The sequence below is a fragment of the Protopterus annectens genome, chromosome 6.part0 (assembly GCF_019279795.1).
Source record: "Protopterus annectens isolate FY-2018-M chromosome 6.part0, PAN1.0, whole genome shotgun sequence".
In the NCBI taxonomy this organism is placed as follows: Eukaryota; Metazoa; Chordata; order Ceratodontiformes; family Protopteridae; genus Protopterus; species Protopterus annectens.
In genome coordinates this window covers 1,947,364,075-1,947,385,040 of record NC_056737.1, presented here as the reverse complement: position 1 = coordinate 1,947,385,040, position 20,966 = coordinate 1,947,364,075, and the positions used below count along the sequence as shown (strand labels likewise).

The following is a 20,966-nucleotide window of genomic DNA, read 5'->3' as shown; positions in this document are numbered from 1 at the left end:
TTATTTATAAATTGAAAAAGAAAACTGGTCTAGCTTGGCCCTAGTATCCTTCCAAAAAGCAGTGTCATCAAGGAAATGTCTATACAAGGGCCAACAGTTTTTATATTCAGATGTAAAAATCATAGTGGTCTCCCAGTATTCCATCACCATGTTGGCAAAAACCAGTGCACATGCTGCACCCATAGCTACCCCATTTTTTTTGTCTAAAAATCTGTAGTAGCTGGTATCAGGGGCTGGGAAAGTGCCTCACTGAGTACCGGCGGACCGGTGACTAGCTTATCAGAAGCGCCGTCGGCAGTTCTGGACCTATGCGGCCCGTCTCTGTCATTATCCTTGCGTATTTTCAGAAGATCGGTAGTCGGATGGCTTACTGAAGCCATTTTGGAATATGGAGATCGAGAATGAAAGTATTTAGCTACAAAAATAGCCCGACGATGAACAGTCCGGGCATTGAACAAGGCACAAAACCGACAGCGAGGTACATCATGGTCTAGGCCTAAACAGGTGATGCAGTAAGAATGAAAATCTCTGAGGTATTTGCTTTTCACAGGCAAGACGATTGTTAACTTTTTCTGACATCGGTTAGAACAAGAAAAAAGGATCCCCAACGGGGTACTTATCTTTTTGAAGACTTCATGTCTGAAACTCGAAAAAAAAATTTCAGGAGTTGGCCGACTGGCACTTGTGAACTGCTTCTGCTTCGGGCACTGCACGGCAAGAAAGACTGATGTAATGGCGTTGGCTGCATGTTTTATACCCATGATGTCATGGAAGAAGAGACGGCATTCGACGCAGAAATCTGAACAGTCTGGTATTCAGGCCGGCTGAGGGCTTACCTGCAGGTAGATAAACCCATATGTGATGACTGCAACAGTGAATACACTTGAACATCTACATTTATGGTTAAGTGTACACAACTGTACTTTCTGTAAGCCATCCGACAGCAGACCTTCCAAAAAAAAGTAAAGATAAAGACAGAGACTGACCGCACAGGACTAAACCTTCTGACGACACTTCTACCAAGCTGGTCGTCAGTTCTCCGGAATTCAGCGAGGCACTTTCACAGCCCCTGATGCCCACTTCAGTTAATTCACAGACCTTTACCAAGACCCTTTCCGAGTCCGGTATGCCCCAGAACTCTTCTTTGTTTAAGGATCCTGCAGTCGTCTCTACCTTGAATGGGTCCAGAGACGCTGTGCAGGCACCGACTTCTGGGGAAGTCTTTCACAACACTGCATCCAGACATAAACCAATGCCTTCTTTCAGGGCTACCGTTCTTTGTAAACCAATCAAGTTCCTTAGGCCCAGGGGTCGAACCACCCCCAAGAAGCTGCTTTCCAAACATTCTTTGGCGCCTGCTCCCTTGCCTCAGTCACAAATGCTTAGAATGCCAGAGGACCTTATGCTGATTAGGGGAAGCCAAGCCACTCCCTCAAAAAGAAAGAGATCTGTCTCCAGAAGTTTTGTCTGAACAAGAGTCAGATGAATCTGATGCATCTGATTATGAAGACATGCAGCCCCTCTCCACATATGAGGATTCTGATGCAGAAGAATCTATTCCTTCAGCTTCTCCCCCCAGAGGATTTTTCATTTGGAGAAACCCTACATACTCTAAGGGGGCATTTCAAATGGGAGAGTCAAGACTACCCACAGTCTAAAAAGAGACAGAGTCCCTGGACCTTCCACAGCACAGGCCCTTAGCAATCCCCCCAGTCCTAGATGTGGTAGATGATGTCTTCCGTGAATCCAGCTTAACTCCAGATGCATTCCCTCCTGCTCCCAGAAAGCCAGACGGGTACTACCGAGTCTGTGATTTTCACAAATATCTCTTTAAAAGCCCAACAGCGGACCCTGAGGTCATTACTCATGCCCCAAAAGGGGTTAAAGCTACTTCAGCTAAGAATCCCACCCCCTCAGACAGGGATTCCAGAGCACTGGACAGATGGAGTAAAAAAAGTATACACCCCGGCTACTCTTGCTATCAGAGCATCAATTGTCAGTTCCATATGCTTAAATATCAGCAACATACCTTGCAACTCCTTAAACAAAAATTACCTCCTTTCTTGCATGGTCAGAATCTAAAGATTTACAGGAATTGATGCACTCTGCTGGTCAAGTAACTGAACACAATTTCCACTGTGGTTTTGATGCCCTAGAAGCTCCTTGCAGGGCAGCAGTCACTGGATCTGTCATTAGAAGACATGCATGGCTTAAAGAACAACCCCTGCCAGACCATGTCAAATCAAAATTGTTAGATGCACCCTTGCACAAAGATAATTTATTTGGTACTAAAGCAGAAGAGGTGTTAAAAAAGATGGAAGAAAAAGCAAAATCTATGCAGACTGTTAAAGATTTCTTACAGGTACAGCCCCCTAGGTTGAGCAGGCATTTTCCTTCCAAGCACTGGTCCTTTCCTGCACCTAATAAACAGGGCCAGCCTAGACCCTGTGGAAACAGACCTCCAAGACAGCTGTCCCATGGGTTGCAGAGATCTAAGCAGTGGACTGCCTCCACTTCAAAACCAGGGAGTTCTAAGACACCCCCTTATGCCAAAAACTCGCAATGACTCACCCCTCCCTACCTCGCCTCTGCCTACCCTTACATACCCTTAGGAGGAAGATTTCCTTTCACTCAAGCACCTGGGCTATCATTACAAAGGACCAATGGGTTCTGAACATTGTCTCTCAGGGGTACAAATTCTCCTTCCACACCCTTTCAACCTGTAAAGGGTTCCCAGATCTACCACCAAATCAGTGGGCAGAGGCTCAAATACATATCCATACCCTGCTCTCTTTGGGAGAAGTAGAACAAGTTCCTGCAGAGCAGATAGGCCAAGGCTTCTACTCCAGACTTTTTCTGGTACCTAGAAAAGAGGAGACCTTTGCGACCTATCCTCGATCTGTCCATTCTAAACACCTTCCTGGTGATTTCAAAATGCTCACCCTCCAGCAGCTACTACCCATGCTGTCCAAGGATGCCTGGCTAGTCACCCTGGACCTAAGAGGCCTACCTCCACATTCCCATCAGGGAGTCCTGTAGAAAATATCTTCACTTCAGGGCAGGATCTCTGCACTTTCAGTTCTCTGCATTTCCCTTTGGCTTATCTACTGCTCCCAGAGTTTTCACAAAATGCTTGGCTCCGGCCATTACTATTTTCAGACAAAGAAATATTCAAATTTACCCTACTTAGATGACTGTCTTATTCAGGCAGACAGCCAGGAAAAGCTGCTCAAAGACCTGGCCTTTGTCAAGGACCTACTGACCTCCTTAGGGTACACAGTCAATGAAAAGAAATCCAAACGGGTACCCACTAGGAGGATAATCTTCCTGGAAGCAAGTCTGGGCACGGCATCCCAGATGGCATGCCTAACACCAGAGAAACAAAGTTTCCTATTGGCTTAGTTCTCTCAACTGGCCACCAGGGCTCAACTTTCTGTAAGGGAAATCCTGCAAGCCCTGAGGTTCATAGCATCTTGTATACTCCTCATTCCATATTCCAGACTGCATAGGAGGAAACTTCAGTGGTACCTAAAGAGCCTTTGGTGTCAACACTCTCAAGATCTGGAAACTCTTTTACCTGTCATTCCTTGCCTGAGGGAGGAATTTCTTTGGTGGGCAGCAGCCTGCTCCCACAACAAGGGACTGCCTTTCTCCCCACACCCCACCACCCAGACCCTCACCACAGATGCAGCAGACTACGCTTGGGGTGCACACCTGGACAGCAGGTGCATACAGGTCCAATGGAACCCCCAGCAACTCCCCCTGCACATCAATCTAAAAGAGATGATGGCTGTGCAGCAGGCCTTGATAGCTTTCAAACCCCTTCTCTCCCCAGGGGTACTCCTGATCAAAACAGACAACACCACAGTGATGTGGTGCATCAACAAGCAGGGAGTGACTCACTCCTACCCGCTGTGCATGCTGGCCATGACCCTTTGGTTCACAGCCTCTTGCATGCATCTACACCTGTTATCACAATACCTGCCAGACTCTCTCAACTCCCTGGCAGACCAATTAAGCAGAAAACTGTTGGACCCCCATGGGTGGCAGTTCAACAGAAACACCTTCTTACTAATAACTCAGAAATGGGGAACCCCAGAGGTCAACCTCTTTGCCTTCCACACCAACCATTAGCTCAACAAATTCTGCACCAGGGAGCATCACTGGATATCCTGTCCTTCCCCTGGGTAAACCTCTCAGTCTATGCCTTTCCTCCCCTACCTCTCATTCCCAAGGTACTGATCAAAATAAGGGAGGAAAAATCAAGGACTATTCTCATAGTTCCAGACTGGCCCAGGCAGCACTGGTACCCCTTGCTCTGCAACCTGACCCCACTGCCCCCATGGAATCTTCCCCAGGTTCCCAACCTCCTAACCCAGAGGGCAGGGGAATTCATTCACCCCCAATTGCAGGCACTCAATTTGGCAGCTTGGCTTATAACCTTGATCCCCCCCCGACCAATCTCTCTTCCTCAATAAACAGGTTCTGGATGTTGTCCAAGAGGCCAGACGCCCTAAAACCAGAAAGTCTTATGCAGGTAAATGGAAAAGGTTCTGCACCTGGATCCAGGCTAAGGGAGCCAGTACGCCACAGCCCTCCATCTCTCTCATCCTGGACTACTTAGCTGACCTACTACACAGTGGTGTCTCTTTCTACTCTATAAAAATTCACGCTTCTGCTATTTCTGCTCATTTTTCCACTGAAGCCTCTTTTTTTTCACACCCTCTGATCAAGCAGTTCCTCAGAGAGGCTAACAACTTGAGGCCTCCCAAAAGGGCACCAACACCGGCTTGGGACCTTAACTTTGCCTTGGAAAAGCTCACCCTGCCTCCATTCGAACCAGCTTCTTCTGCAGCATTAAAATGTCTCTCCTGGAAGAATCCCTTCCTCCTGGCCATCACTTCAGCCAGAAGAGTCTCTGAGCTGCAAGCACTCATGGCAGTGGAACCCTTCATCATCTTCCATGCAGGCAGGGTATCCCTCAAAACTTATCCATCCCTCATGCCCAAGGTGGTATCCAGTGTGGCTCTCAGCCAATCCATCCATTTGCCCACCTTCTTTCCTAACCCTCAAAACAAGGGGGAAAGGATTCTGCACTCTCTAGATGTGCACAAAACAGCTCATGTACTACCTGGACAGGACTAAACCCTTCAGAAAGTCTGATAAACTGCTGGTTAGCTTTGCTCACTGCATCCATTTCTGCTACAAGCAGCATGGCAAGCCTCCCACCAAGGGGGTTAGGACCCACTCCACTAGAGCAGCCACCACTTCTGCAGCATTCCTCAGAGGGTCCCCGCCAAGCACATCCTGGAGGCTGCCACCTGGGCATGTGTTCACACCTTTACTAAACATTGCCACCTGCCTCTCTTCTCTAAATCCATGGCAGGTTTTACCTCTGCAGTCTTGTAGGGTATGCTAGCTAGCCCCTAGATTCATTGACTGCCTCCACCCATTTCCTCAGCTTTGGGAATCTACCCAAATGCGATGACTGCAACAGTGAAACATGAAGAACATAGTACAGTTGTGTACACTCGTGTAGATGCTAGAGTGTTATTCTTATATGACCTGAATTGTTCAACCGTTATTTTGAACTTTTTACCCTGAGGGTTTGGGAAAGCAGTAGACTTCCTAGATAATATTCATTTGGAACTACTTGATGACATTTTTAGTTTCGGTAGTAGTATCCATAGGAAGTCTACCTTTGTCAATGACTACCTGCACAGGGACAGTTTTCAGCCCCAACATATGGAAAGAGAGGTTGTCAAGGGACAACTTATTAGGTTGAGTCGCTTGACTAGTGAAGATTCCGTTTTTGATGGTGAGGTTAACAAACTGTTTGTTCTTTTTTTTTTTTTTTTTTATAGCCAGGGGATATGATTTGTTGCATAACATTGTTGGGGAAGTTATAATTCTGAGACATTCTAGCTAGTCATATCTTGAGAGGCAGTTTCAGTGTGGTTTAAGTAGGGTGAATCAAAATAACAAGGTGTTTGAGCTGGCCTTCCCATTGCCCTTTTCAGATTGAATGGATATTATTAGGTGTGTTGCTTGGACATTTTGAATTGGTGAAAGTCTTGAGTAATGAACCCTTGTACACTTATGAAAGGGTGTGTAATAAAAGAAGTATACTTTAAAGTACTCCTAAGACATCATACAATGGGGTCAAAAACCCTGATGGGACTTTTGCTTGTGGTTATTGCAGGCAATGTAGATACATAGCCAATTCAGGTTCTGTTGAGTTGAAAAATTTCAAGAAAGTTATTTGGGCAAAGGACAGGTTAACGTGATTCCGTGGGTATTGTTTATCTCGTAGTATGTGATTCTTGTACCAGTTTTTATGTTGGCAAGACCATCAGGTCATTAAGTAGAAGGATTTATGAACATGTGTTGGCAGTGAGAAACAAAGACAGGAATAATGCACTGGCATGACATGTTTTATTATGTAACAATTTTAAGAAATTTACATTCATTGTCTTATATAAAGTAGCCTGTGGTCCTTTGGTGGGTAATTTTAAAACCTTATTAGAATGTAGGGAAACTAAATGGCAGATAGCTTTAAGAGCAGATTACCCTCCAGGACTAAATGAAACTGTTAACATTAAGTGTTTTCTACAGTTACAAAGGCTTTGATGTAGTTATTCATAAAATGGGCTTTATTTGATGAAACACTGTGTAATAGTTTGTTATTATTGATTTATATATATATATATATATATATATATATATATATATATATATATATATATATATATGCAGTGTTAAAACATTTGTAGTGTATTTTTAAATTTCATGACATCATAATGGCTTTTTAAAGAATTTATTTGAAGCATTTTGTCATTGTATGATTTCATGCACATGACAAGTATTTAAAGGGTGTTTTCAAGTTTTTGTATTTATTCTGATGAAGTTTGTGGTGTTTTATTAAACGAACGAAAGCTTATAAGTTTTGTGGTCCAGTTCCTTCCTGGTCTTTGGTTTGCTGCTTCTTCATTTTTACTTTGTTCTTTGGAGTTGTTTAACCATTCAGGATTAGTTTCTCTCGCTTGCACCTGTTGAGGGCTGGGATTGCCTGTGACCCTGAATTTGATGGGTGGTCAACTGGAAAGTGAGTTGAAAAGTAGGTTGGAGTTTTGTTTTGTGCAGGTTGTGCACAATATTTAATTATCACTTTACACTCATAAACCAAGTGTCCAGCTGCTGTTCAGCCTTCCATTTATTCTTCCTTTAAGGAACATTTCATAGATTAACATCCAAGTTTTTCACAGGACCTGATAGGATCAGATTGTTTTCATTCATGCTTTGATCACTTTGTGCCTGGAGTTTACCATGGGTTCGGTAGTAGACACTTGGACTGCACTGAGATGGTGCTTAATGTCCCAACATATTTATTAACAGGGGGATGACAGTGGTGATTCTGCACCTTTTTGTGTAGCCTCAGGGTATGCTTTTAATATTCTTGCTCTAACCTGTCTTTCCATGCCTGATTTTTAATTCCTCCTACAGTAAGGAGCTGCTGTTACCTAACCACCCAGCTAGACTCCTCCCTTGGCAGGTAAAGGACAGAGGCTGCTGCAGATTCCAGGGTGCAGTTTTGAGCACTTGGAGAGTCTTTCTCATAGCATGCTCCTTGCTTCTGAAGTTCATGGTCATACCTGGTAAAGTTTGAGCCATTTATGGATCAGTCCCAGGTCCTCTTGAGACCTTTTTCACAGGTTATATTATCCTTTGGACCCATTTTGTTTAAGCACTTGGTTAATATATAAAACATTACTTTCCTGGGATGTATGTCTGGATGATGACCTGTGCTTGTCAGCACAGAAGTACATACGAGATCCTCAGACTGTCTTCATGCCTGCTCAAATGCAGGTTGTTGCACCCAGTGGACCATGATCATTTGGTGGCTCAGTACAGTAGCTTCTCTTGTTGGATCAGAAAAGTGCCCCATTGGGGATCCTTCCTTTCTAAACTTCTAGCTGTTTTTGCAAGGAGGGTAAGTAAGAGTGCCGGTAGACGAATTCCGTACAAAGGCTTGCACACTAGATGCCTGTTCTGCCTGGGCCCTGAACCTTATTATAAATGCTGCTCCAGCTGTCAGGCTTTTATTTTTCTAAAACACTACAGTTTAGGCTTTTCAGTCAGGTGGTCAAACCCACTGAATGCCAACAGTCTTCTCAAAAGCCATGTACTGTGACCCCACCAGAGCCTGGTTTGGCTCCTGAGGCCTTGCAGATGATGGACTCCTCTGAACTGCTACTCATTTTCTTGGCAGGATCTCAGATCCTTCTGTAGGAAAAGATTCTCAGTATCTTGATAGAACCCCCTAAGCTGCTTCAGGCAGATGTCACCCCTAAGAAGAAAAAGCAGAAACTTGAGCACTCAATGTTCCCTTCTGCATCCAAAAAGAAAGAGTGGATTGATTTTTCTCAAGGCAGTCCTGTCTCTGAAGCCACCCTTATTTGTGATCCATCACTTTCAGGCCACCCCACACAAGCAGGTCTTCGATTCTTTCTCTTCTGAGGAAGCAGACAGTGATTCTGATCTTTTTGTCTGCTACTCTTCCCAGTTACACTCCCCCATACAACTCCCCCATAATAGATTTCCTCAAATGAAGGAGACTGTCTTAAGATTCCCCCTTAGAAAAGACCTCTGGAGAAACATTACAAAGCATGATGAAGCATTGTGAATGGCAATGCAGACAGGTGCCTGAGGTGCAAAAGAGTTGCTACAACTTGTCAGAAATGGGCACTTCTGTTCCTCTCCATTTCCCCCAGTGCTAAATGCTTACCTGGATGCACTTCAAGCCAACGCTGCTGCATCTACTTCTCATTCTCTTGCTCCAGAGAGGTCAGATAGGTTCTACAAAGATCCTGATGAACTACAGTACCTCTACAAAAACTCTTTGGTAGGCTGAGCTGCAGTATCGCTAGCCTCAGACAAACCTTCTAAGCTACTTCCTAGCAGTAATGTTCTCTCCACCAACAAGGACAGTCGGGCAATGGATAGATGGGGTAAGAGAATGTATATTTCCTCCACTTTATCTTTCAGAGCTGTAAACTACCAAGCACTTATTGTCTGTGCTCCATTCCTTAACCAAGACCATCATAAAGCCCCAGACACCAAAGTCAGAACAACATGTGCAGTCTCCAGTGACCCAGCCTTGTCAAATAGCCAGGCAGACAGTAATATATATATATGATGCTGTGGATGCCTCTTCCAGGCAGCTGCTACTGGCTCAGTGATCAGGTGGTATGCTTGCTTATGAGGCCAGCCTATTCCAGAAGATTTCAAGTCTAAAATTCTAGAGTCCCCTTTGGATAGCCGCTACCTTTTTGGCTCGCAGGTTGACGGTCTTTTCAAGGCTTTATAGGAACAGGGCAAGACAATGAAAGATTGATGACAAATTATGTTTTTACAGTTCCCAGGTTCCATAAACATTAACCAGCAAAATCTATCTCCTTTGCCAAGAGAGATCCTAGAAAACCTCATAGGCAAAGGAAAATTCCCAAGAAAAGCTTTTCAGAAAACCTCAGAGGTAATGCACCTTCTGGGAGGCCTCAGTTTGGTAGTAGATCCCTGTGACTATATTCCATCTTTCACCAAAACTCTACCCCCCACCCCCTCTCAAAAAGACACACACTCTCCCCCCACATTCTGGGAAGCAATAACCTCTGACAGGTGGGTTTTAAAAGGAGGGTTGCATTATGCCTTGGGAAAGCAGCCCGACTATTGGGGGAAACCTCCACTTTCTCCCAGTCAGGCACACCAGTTAGACCCTTTTGTGCAGGACTTGCCCAAGGAACTGTAGAAGAGGTTCCCGTTCCCATTTAGGAAAGGGATTTTACTCTGGGATCTTTCTGGTCCCAAGAAGAGAGGGACAGTGGAGATCTATCTTGGACCTCTCCTAGGGAAGCACCTTTCTGAGAGTTCCATCTTTCCAAATGCTATCTTTACAAATTATTCTACCTTTCTTACTTTCTTAAGCTTTTCTGATATCCTTAGACAGAAAGGATGCTTATCTTCATAATCCCATCCGTCCTTCCTGCAGAAAATTTCTCAGGGTCTTCACTGGGTCATCACATTTTCAGTTTACTACTTTGCCCTTTGGTCTTTTTACAGCTTCAAGGGGTTTTTTTTTTTTTACAAATTGCATGGCCCCAGAAGTGGCTGTCTTCTGCACTCTGGGCATACAATTGTCCCTTAACTGGAGGCTTTATCGAAGGACATTCTTCTAAAGCACCTTTGTTACACTGTGCAACTTCTGTCCCTACTGAAATTAATCAACCGCTACAAAAAAAAACATAGCTCATTCTCACCCAACAGCTGACCTTTCTGGGGTGTGTCTGGACAGGTCTGCCACGCATGCCTCTATTCCTCAAGAGAAGGTCATCTCTCTAGCCAATGGAGTTCTCTATGCGTTCCAGCAAGAATCATTGCTCATCCAGACAAGCTCTCAGGGCCCTGAGATTCATGGCTGCTACCATTTCTATGCTGCCCTTTGCCATACTACACAAGGAAAATACAGTTGTATCTGAAATTAGTGGAATCCTAGCACACTCACCCTCTTTAGACCCGCATTCCTCCTCTTCCTTGCATCAAGAAGGAACTCCTTTGCTGGAGCACCCAGGTTATGCTCAACCCAGGTCTTCCATTCATTCCAGCCTCACACAGCCAAGTCCTGTTTATTGATGCTTCAGACAGGGCATGGGGGGGCTTGAACAGGAGACTGAATAGTGCAAGGGGAGCCTGCTTACCCATGTAATAAAAGAACACATCATCTCAAAGGAAATATGGACACTTGCCTTACATACATTCTGGCATCTTTAAAAAAGCAGGCATCCTGCTGGTGCATACATATAAAAGCCCGGTGATGTGGTACATAAACAAGAGGGAGGCAAAAGATCCTATGCTCTGTGCAGGCTGGCAAAGGCGATCTTGCATCTAGCGCCTCGGCTGCATATTACACTTAAAGCGACATATATTCCCTCTCGTCTGAATGTATTGGCAGACTCTCTAAGCAAGGACATGGAAGTCCTACACAAATGGTCCTTGAACACGCACAGGTTTTCAAATCCATAACTCTCAAATGGGGGACTCTCCAAATAGACCTTGTTGCATCCTCCAAATATCACCTGCTCCCGCTTTTTCTGCACAAGAAACCAATCACCTGTAGCCTGGAGGACAGATGCCTTCTTCCAATGGATGAGGAAGTTTCTTTATGCATAAACCCTTCTACCTCTGCTCCCAAGGCTCCTCCTCATGGACCAAAAGGAATCTCCAAAACTCCTGTCTTTGGCACCTTTCTAGCCAAGACAGTACTGGTTCCATCTCTTGTGTCACGTATCAAAGGGAAAACACTGAAGAATCCACCCAAAACCAAATCTAACCACCAAACATGAAGTGCGGCTTCTTTATCCCAGTCTGACTTCACTTGGTCTAACCCTTTTTGATCATGGTTTTCTAATCCCTAGAAGACGCACCTTTTCTGAAGAGATGGAGTCCTACAAGAAGCCAGGAAATCTAACACCAGGAAGAAATTTTCCATCTGGTGCTGTAAGCACAAATTTCAGCTCCTTGTATCAAACACCCCCACAGTATTCCAGTACTTGAGTGACTTATTAGATTCAGGGTTGGTCTACACTTCCATTAAGGCTCACTTATTTGCCATTACCTTTGGAGCCATCTCTCATGTCTAGGACAGAAGTTAAGCTTTTTCTGAGGTGCGTTTTACACCTTAAACCCTCAAGGAAGTCTTATCACTCTACCATGCTTAGTTTTGTTTTGAAAAAGCTCACGTTATCCCCTTTTGAACTGGCTGCTTTGCCTACTCTAAAATTCTGCACTGGGAAATCAGTGCTCCTCCTGGCCTTGACTTTTTAGCCTACAGGGTGTCAGACCTCCATGTTCTCATTGCTATTCCACCCTTCCTCATCTTCCACATAGACTGGGTAAGCTCCATCTTTCATGCCAAATGTGGTTAGAGAGCTAACCCTCAACCAGTCAGTCAGCCTACCTTTTTTTCTAACCCCCAAAATAGGGGGTGGGGGTGGGGAGAAGTTTTACACTCCTTAGACATTCACAAATGTTTGAGGTTTTACCTGGACAAACTAAAGATGTCAGAAAAATAGATTAGCTTGTTCATCTCATTAAAGGATTCCAGGTTAAGGCAACTAGTTTCCAAATAAATTATTGCTTCCTGGATCGTAAAGGCCATTTCCTTCTGCTTCTCTCACCCATGGAGGAAGTTTACCCATGTGGCCAAAAACACACTCCACGCGAGCAGTGTGTTCATCAAGTGCCTTCTTCGGGGGGGGGGGGGCATTTTAGAAGCAGCTACTGGCTCATCTGTTGATACCTTCACAAAACACTACAAGCTAGATGCCTTCTCTAGGTCCAAGACAGTGTTTACCAGAACTGTTCCATTAACTCCTGTACTCGGTGTCTTCCTCTTTTTAAGCCTGCCACCCTTCTCTCCCTACATCTCTGGGAATCACCCATTTGTTAAGAATACAGCAACAGTAACTCAGCCAGGACATACTACAGTTGCTTAAGAAATAAAATAAAAAAGCTGTGAATCCAAATGTAAGACACTTTAATGGTGAAGCTTTCAAATCCACAAGATTCTTTCTCAACACAATTTAAAATTAACAGTGTTTGTTAGTTTAAATATAAAATGCCAGCCAATAATAATTGAAATCCAGTCATCTGACCAATAATTAAAATGCATTGTATAAATAATACTACCTAAAACCTAGTCTAAAAAGCATTTTAAGGCATATTAAGCCATAGAACTTGAAACACATACAAAGCATTTAAAAATATGTAATATAAAAAACATAAAAGAGCATGTAAAAACATATAGAGGCCATATAGGGAAGTTCCATTTCATACATAGCTATTTTTCTTAAGTAATGATTTTATGCTATTCTTACTATTTAGACCTGGAAACTTGTCACCTCTGAAGAAATTTATCCATGTATATTAGTCTATGTCAGTGTAATTTACAAGATCACTCCCTTTTTTGCTTACAAATTCTTTGTAAAACCTTAAATTTAAAAGAATGTTCAGCACCGAACCGCATATGTTTATTATCATTACTAACAGCATTAGTCTATATCTACCTGTGAATATCAGATAGACAGGTGAGAACCAATTCTTTCTTTAAAATTTTTGGTTAGTTTTACCCATGTAAAAACATTCACATCTTGCACAGTTCGCAAAGTGTATCACATTTTCTGTTAGACAATTTGCCCAAGCTTTAAATACAAAGGGCTCCTTTGTTATTGGATGTATAAATTCCTTGTGTAAACAAATATACTGGCAATAGATGCAATTATATCAGGGGACAGTTCCCTGTTTATTAAAAGGAAAATCAAATACTTCATCTTTGTAATGGAGTCTTTGCTTTAAGTTTCTTTCCTTTTTGTAAATAAAATGTGGTTGTATTTTAATAATTTTTGGGTGAGATTTCAAGATAACCCAATTTTTTCAGTCTGTCTGTTTAATAATTTTAACTCAAGATTACACACTATCTCAGCTGTGTAAGAGCATAATTTATTTATTTTTATTTATTTTATTTTATTTTACATTTGTTGACCGGGCTAGTCTAACTGGATATATGTCCTTTTTCAGTAGAGGCCCAGGGAGAAAAGCTCCAGGTTATTATACATAGAACATACATAGTTCATAATAACAGGCTGTATAAGGTTATAAGAAATGATAAGCATGAGTAGCAATTATGAAAAAACAAAATAGTCCAAAATTTTTTTTTTTCTTTTTAAGTAAAATATTATGAAGGTGACGAATTATAAAAGAAAGGATAAAGAGAGATAGCTGTGAAGTAAAGATAGGACAGATGTCAAAGATAGAACTGGATGAGTAGAGGAGTCCATAGTTTTCTAACAGATTTAGAAGTTGTTTTAAGAAAGAGTGGTGAGAGAAAAATACCTAAGAAGAGAGGAGAGAAAGTTAAGATGAGTGAGTGCTGTACACGGGGTAAGTACCTTTTGTAGAGGGAATAAAGGAATTATTTTATTTCTAAACATGAAGATTTGGGTGCGCCCCACTTCTTTAATGCTAGAAGGAATACTGGGAGTAATCATGAAAGGTCTAAAGGTGTAATAGTAAATATCACATGGGATATGTCACGGTATAATAGGCACACAAACTTTATTAAATAGTATGAAAAAATTGGGTTATCTTGAAATCTTACCCAAATATTAGTGAAATTATTAACATGCAACTACATTTTATTATAAAAAGGAAAGGAGCTTAAAACAAAGACTCTGTTACAAAGATCAAATAAGATTCTCGTAAGAATTTTCTTTTTAGTAAACCGGGAACCATCTCCTGCCATAATTGTATCGATTGCCAGTATGTTAGTTTAGATAAGGAATTTATGCATCCAATAACAAAGGAGCTCCATAAATTTAAAGCTTCACCAAATTGCCTAACAGAAAATGTGATGCGCTTTGCGAACTGTGTATAAGATGTGAATGTTTTTACATAGGTAAACTAATGAAAAATTTAAAGAAAGAATTGGTTCTCCTCTGTCTGAGATTCATAGGCAGATAGAGACTATTGCTCTTAGTAAAGGTATTATGGAGTTTGGTACTGAACATCTTTTTAAATTTTAAGGTTTCACAGAGAATTTGTAAGCAAAAAAGAGGGTGTAATCTTGTAAATGATACTGACATAGCTGAATATAAATGGGTACATTTCTTTAGAGGTGGCATGTTTCCAGGTCTAAAAAGCAAGAATAGCATAAAACCATTACTTAAGAAGTGTAGTTATGTTGTTGTTGTTGTTGTTTGTCTTTCGGCTTTTCCCGGTTAGAGGTCGCCACAGCTGAACTCCAGTCTGCTAATGATTGGCAGTAGATTTTCACGAACGCCAAGGTGCCAGCTCGACGTTCAACCTTCAACGAATGCACGCCCATTTACGCATGTCTTTCGAACACCCACCCAACTGCGGGGAGGGCAAGGCATGCCCATTTACGCATGTCTTTGGAACGCCCACCCAACTGCGGGGAGGGCATGCAGACTCCACACAGAAGGCACTCCAGCCAAGAATCGAACAGGAGAACCTCTTGCTGTGAGGCAACAATGCTACTGCTGCACCACCGCGGATTTTTAAGAAGTGTAGTTATGTTATTGTTTTGTCTTTCGGCTTTTTCCCGGTAAGGGGTCACCACAGCGGAACTCCGGTCCGCTAATGATTGGCAGTAGATTTTTACGAAACGCCGAGCTGCCAGTTCGACGCCCAACCTTCAACGAAGGCACACCCATTTATGCACGCATGTCTTTGGAACGCTACCCAACCGCGGGGAGGACATGCAGACTCTACACAGAAGGCAGTCCCCAAGCCGAGAATCGAACGGGAAAACCTCTTGCTGTAAGGTAACAACGCTACCGCCGTACCACCGTGGCACCTCGTAAGTTATGTATGAAATGGAATTTCCTTATATGTCCTCTGTTTTTACATACTCTTTTATATGCTTTTTATATCACATACTTTTATATGCTTTGTATATGTTCAAGTTCTGTGTCTTAATATACATGTTTTATTATGCCTTAAAATGCTTTTTAGACTATGTTTTAAGTAGCATTACTTATGCGATGCATTTTAATTATTGGCCAGATGACTGGATTTTTGAATATGATTGGCTGGCATTTTATATTTAAACTGACTAACATTGTCTGTTTTATGTTGCGTTGAGAAAGAATCTTGTGGATACGAAAGCTTCGTCATTAGTGTTTTACTGTCAGACTCCTAGCTTTTTCTTTTATTGGATTGACTTTTGCTTGTTAGGATTTGTTTGGCTTCCTGGTAGAGTTTCTGCTTTGGTTACAGTTTTGTAAGACCTTACCATAACAGTAGGTGTCCTACTGACCACTGTTGCAGTATTCCTTCGTAACCACTTTATCCACCCTCTCTTCTTTTCTCTCACTTTTGGAAAAGACACTATGCTTTACACCCAGACACACACACATTATCCCAGGATATTACAGCCTTTCTGAAGGGGAACTTGCTTACTCTTTTCAAACTAACTTGCTTACTCTTTTCAAACTAAGCCCCTCCTAGCTGACCAGTCTCCTTCCTCAGTTTCTTCAGGCTGCTACTGGCTTAGAGATAGTCTGAGGATCTTGCATCTATGTCCACGTTTATACCCCTATGCCAACAAGCTGAGGTCATTTATACATACGTCCTAGGATAGTACAGCTTTGATGCCTTGGCTGGACATCTGAGAGCTACATCCCATCTACTAAATATACTGCAGCAGTGAATAGTAGGACATCTACTGTTATAGTAAGTTTTGACGCAACTATATTTTGTAAGCTTAATTTAATTTGAAGTTTTGTGGCATTTAAGGTAAATTAAAGACCGTCAATATGTGTTACTGATCCTTTAACTCATTTTAATTTGTGTAAATTTTTTTTTCAGTGTGATATTTCAATATCTGACAATATTTAAGATACTTTGTATTTTCATTATAACACGTTTGTATTCAGATTTCCTTAACTTTTAGGAAGTATGTATTGGTCAGGTTGTTGTGTCTTTCGGCTTTTCCCAGTTAGGGGTCACCACAGCGGAACTCCAGTCTGCTAATGATTGGCAGTAGATTTTTACATGCCGAGTTGCCGGCTCTGACGCACAACCTTCAACGAAGGTATGCCCATTCACGCATGTCTCCACACAGAAGACGCTCTAGCTGAGAATCGAACAGGTCAATGTCTTACTGTGAGGCGACAATGCTACCACAGCACCACCACTATGTATTGTCAGGTATTTCTGAAAATTAAGTACTGATTGTTTGGTGCTGCGGTAGCATTGTCGCCTCACAGTAAGACGCTGTCCAGTTCGATTCTTAGCTAGAGCGTCTTCTGTGTGGAGACGTGCGTGAATGGGCCTACCTTCGTTGAAGGTTGTGTGTCAGGGCTGGTAATTCGGCACGTAAAAATCAACTACCAGTCACTAGCGGACCTGAGTTCCGCTGTGGCGACCTCTAACCGGGAAAAGCTGAAAGACACAAACAAACAAGTACTGGTTGTTTGAATGTTTTTTTTCTGATGAGTATGCCTATTGGTAGTACTTGGTACCATATCCTTGCAAAGTTTTAAAGTAGCAGACTCCTGGGCTAGAGCTTAAGTAGTAAACTGTAAGTTTTGCCATAATTCACAGCCTTGTGTTTTGATACTGTAGAAAAACTTGAAGCTTGCCACCTAACAGAAGCAGACAAGTAGTAATGCACACTATTTCTGATTCTTCATTCTCTCTGTTTCTTCAGCTAATCATCTTCATACTGGACGCTTGCAGGTGGAAACAGCATGGTTAGTATTAAATGCATGTTATTATTTTGAACATATGTTTGTTTGTAGTGGGGCATGATTAGATTAGATCACTTAACAGTATTAATTTTTCTTTTCACAGCGATGGTTTGCTTGCTGAAGAAAAGCGTCTCCTGTTTCAGAAAAGAGGAAGTATGAATTCCACTGGTTCAGGGAAAAGTAGTGGCACAGTGTCCAGGTAGGATTACTCCGTTCATCATTTTATTGCTCACTCGAGTTGATGCAGTCATTTCTGTGACTTGTACTTGGGTAGCTGCAGAAGAATAGCTACTTAACATTTGCTACAAAGTGTCTACAGTCAGGTGTGGGGAGAGAGGGTTGATTACTAATAGCAAAATCATGCTGATGTTTATAGTTTGGCCCTTTTAATATGCTTAGCTTTAACAATCTGTTAAAACAGTCCAGGTTATTGAATTAGTTATTGCAAGTTCAGAATACACATTTCTTGTATTTGTTATGAACTTTTCAGGTGCACTGTTGTATTTCACAGTTGTTGAAAGTAAATTGAGTTGTAGGATTTTGTATTTTGATTTTAAGTACCTATTACAAATAGTCGATGCCTTACATGTTTTCTCAGAATTATTCCGTTTCTTCCAATTGTTTCGTAGTGTATCTGAACTTTTGGAACTCTATGAAGAAGACCCAGAAGAAATTTTGTATAATCTTGGATTTGGGAGAGATGAGCCAGATATTGCCTCTAAAGTGCCATCAAGATTTTTTATTTCTTCCTCCAGTGCTAATGGAATAGACATCAAATTATATTTGAATGCTCAGCTGCAACGTATGGAATTGGAAAACCCTAATTATGCCTTAACAAGTAAATTGTCTTTATATGCTTATGTTTTGTTACAAATGGTTTAACATGCAAAAGAAATTAAATTAAAGTCATGGTTTTGCTAGAAATATATACAAAGATTTAAGATGTTATGCAACAAACATCAAATTATGTTTCAGATGTGTGCATAAACAGTATTGTTTTCATAAAATTGGGCTCTGTGTTTACGTGTTTGCCTATGTTTAATTTGTATATGTATGTGTGTGTATATGTAAATGTGTATACGGGTGTGTTTGCCTCTATAGTTAGATATATCATACATATAGAGAGAGAGATTTCACTTATGCATGTGTATGTGCTGTGTAGTCACCTGCCGGCAAGGTTGTCCAGGTTGATTTTTGGCTGAGGTCCTGCCTTTTGGGAGTCTGCATGACTTCCCTGAGATATTTTTCCAGTACTCCAGTTTCCTCCCACATCCCAAAGAGAATGTGGTAGGGTTAGTGATTCTGAATTGTGTGTATGTATATGAAGGATACAGAAGAGAAGCATGCCAATCTGCTTTTGTTCCCTGCTTGACTTCCCTAGTAAACTCTGTGAACTGCTTTAGCTATTGGGTTGTTATAGGAGTCGAGATGAGTCTGTGTGTGTCTGTCTGTGTACTTTTTATGTTTATATTCTGGAGCAAGAATAGGAAAAAGAATCTAAAGCAGACCAAATTAATCCAGCCCTCTTCACCCAGTTATTGGATTGGTACCCGCGGTGGTGGTGCTGCGGTAGCGTTTGTCGCCTCACAGTAAGACGCTGTCCGGTTCGATTCTCAGCTAGTGCGTCTTCTGCGTGGAGACATTCGTAAATGGGCTTACCTTTGTTGAAGGTTGTGCGTCAGGGCTGGTAACTCGGCACGTAAAAATCAACTACCAATCATTAGCGGACCGGAGTTCCGCTGTGGCGAACCCTAACTGGGAAAAGCCGAAAGAAACAACAACAACAACTCACAGCTCCAACTTAATTCAGGTTTAACTGCAAGATCCCTTCTGTTGACACATTAGTTCATCTCTTTGACCCTGACGACTTTGATTCTGTATATCCATTTGCAAAGCAGTCCACTGTCTATAGGGGAGAATTGCTTTCCAGCATTAGTTAAGTTTGGTGTGAATGACAGAGTGGGAGGGGGACCTCAGCCTGTCATAACAGGAGGATGAGGGATTTTTTGAAAGCACTACCTTAGCAGCATCCATGACTTAAAAGGTAACAGGCTGGCAGTAACTCAGCAGGTAGTATGTGCTCACCTTGATGTTGGGAAGATCAGAAGGCTGTGAATTGTGTTTCCACATCAGGTATTGGATTCATGTTTAAATATTGTGACTGTAGTATAACAAAAAGGGGTGCTGAACTACTGAGGTGACCTCCTTCAGACAAGATGCAAGCAATGTCTTTTTAAACTAGAAGTAACTCTGATGGATGTTAAATGTCTTGTCTTGTGACATTTCTCCAAAAAAATGTGTGAAGGCAAATTCAATCTTCTTCTTCTTCTTTCGGCTTTTCCTGATTAGGGGTAGCCACAGCGGATCACCTGTCTACTCATGACAGTGGAGTTTTACAGTGTCGATTTGCCAGCCCGGTGCCCAACCTTCCACGGAAGGCACACACACACTTCCGCCTAGGAACACTTTAGAGTATCCAATCCACCTACAGCATGTCTTTGGGATGTGGGAGGAAACTGGAGCACTGGGAGGAAACCCATGCGACCACAGGGAGGACATGCAGACTCTGCACAGAAGGCACCCCATCCGATGATCGAACCGGAGAACCTCTTGCTGTGAGGCAGCAACACTAACTAACTGCTTCACCACCGTGGCTGCCCACTGAAGGCATTTTCAGTAAAATATCTTATTTTAAACATCTTAAAGTACCACTTAAGACCTAGGTAAATGGGGTCTAAATTACATGATCGAAGTTTCAAAACTTTGAATCTGAAATGGTTGACACCATATGATTGAAGTTTTGAAACTTTGAAAATGTAATACAAACACAACAACCTACACAAACAAACCATATAAATGCTCTAAGCAGGGGTGCAAGCCCCCCCCGCAACCCTCACTACTTTTATATACCAACTCTAGGATCGCACTACAGTGCAGAAAAGGGAAATCTTCCCTTTCCATGCTGTACGGAGATCTCTGTTAAGATTCAGTGTTTCAAAACTTCAATCATATGGTGTCGACCATATCGGATCCAAAGTTTTGAAACTTCGATGTTATGATATAGACTCGGTAAATGTACATTAACAGAAAATAAAACAAACCATATTAACATTTTTTCATTCTGCATACATTGTACATCCCTTATATTTTCATTTCTTGAAACTGTCATCAGTCTAACGTACATAATTTGCTGAATTCCTGCTTTCCCTTAAAACTCGGTTCTCCTGAACATTATTAGTCTGCGTGTATTCTTCCCACAAGTTCCATTTGTTTCTGTATAATTTGCTCCTTCCCTTTTATAAAGATCCCTCTTCCATTTATTTTATAATATTCAGTACTTCAAGTACAGTTGGTTTAGACTTTGATTTCCATTTTCTAACCATTGCTTTTTTGGCAGCCAATGAAATTAAACTTAATAAAGCCTTAGTATCTCTAGGCAATTCAGATGCTGTGTTCCAGCTCAAAAGAATAATTTCCATAGTTACAGCAATGTAGTCCCCCAGTACTTCTGACAGAGGACACTAGAGAATTTTTAAGTTTGCCAACGTATTACATTCCCAAAACATATGTTTCCAGTTACTTCTTTCTTCCCCATCACACCTCCAACATTTGCTGTCAACCTGAGGAAAATTTCTCTGAAGT

At 42.0% G+C, this 20,966-nt stretch overlaps 1 protein-coding gene across 2 annotated transcripts in view; it reads left to right on the top strand.

Moving 5' to 3' along the window:
• ITPRID2 (ITPR interacting domain containing 2) overlaps positions 1-20,966 on the top strand; it is a 1,100,178-nt gene that overhangs the window by 380,488 nt on the left and 698,724 nt on the right. For both annotated transcript variants that reach the window (XM_044075259.1, XM_044075260.1), the window contains 3 exons: positions 17,285-17,327; positions 17,428-17,523; positions 17,954-18,162. In XM_044075259.1, coding sequence (XP_043931194.1) covers positions 17,285-17,327; positions 17,428-17,523; positions 17,954-18,162 — 348 coding nt within the window. The remainder of the gene's footprint in view (positions 1-17,284; positions 17,328-17,427; positions 17,524-17,953; positions 18,163-20,966) is intronic.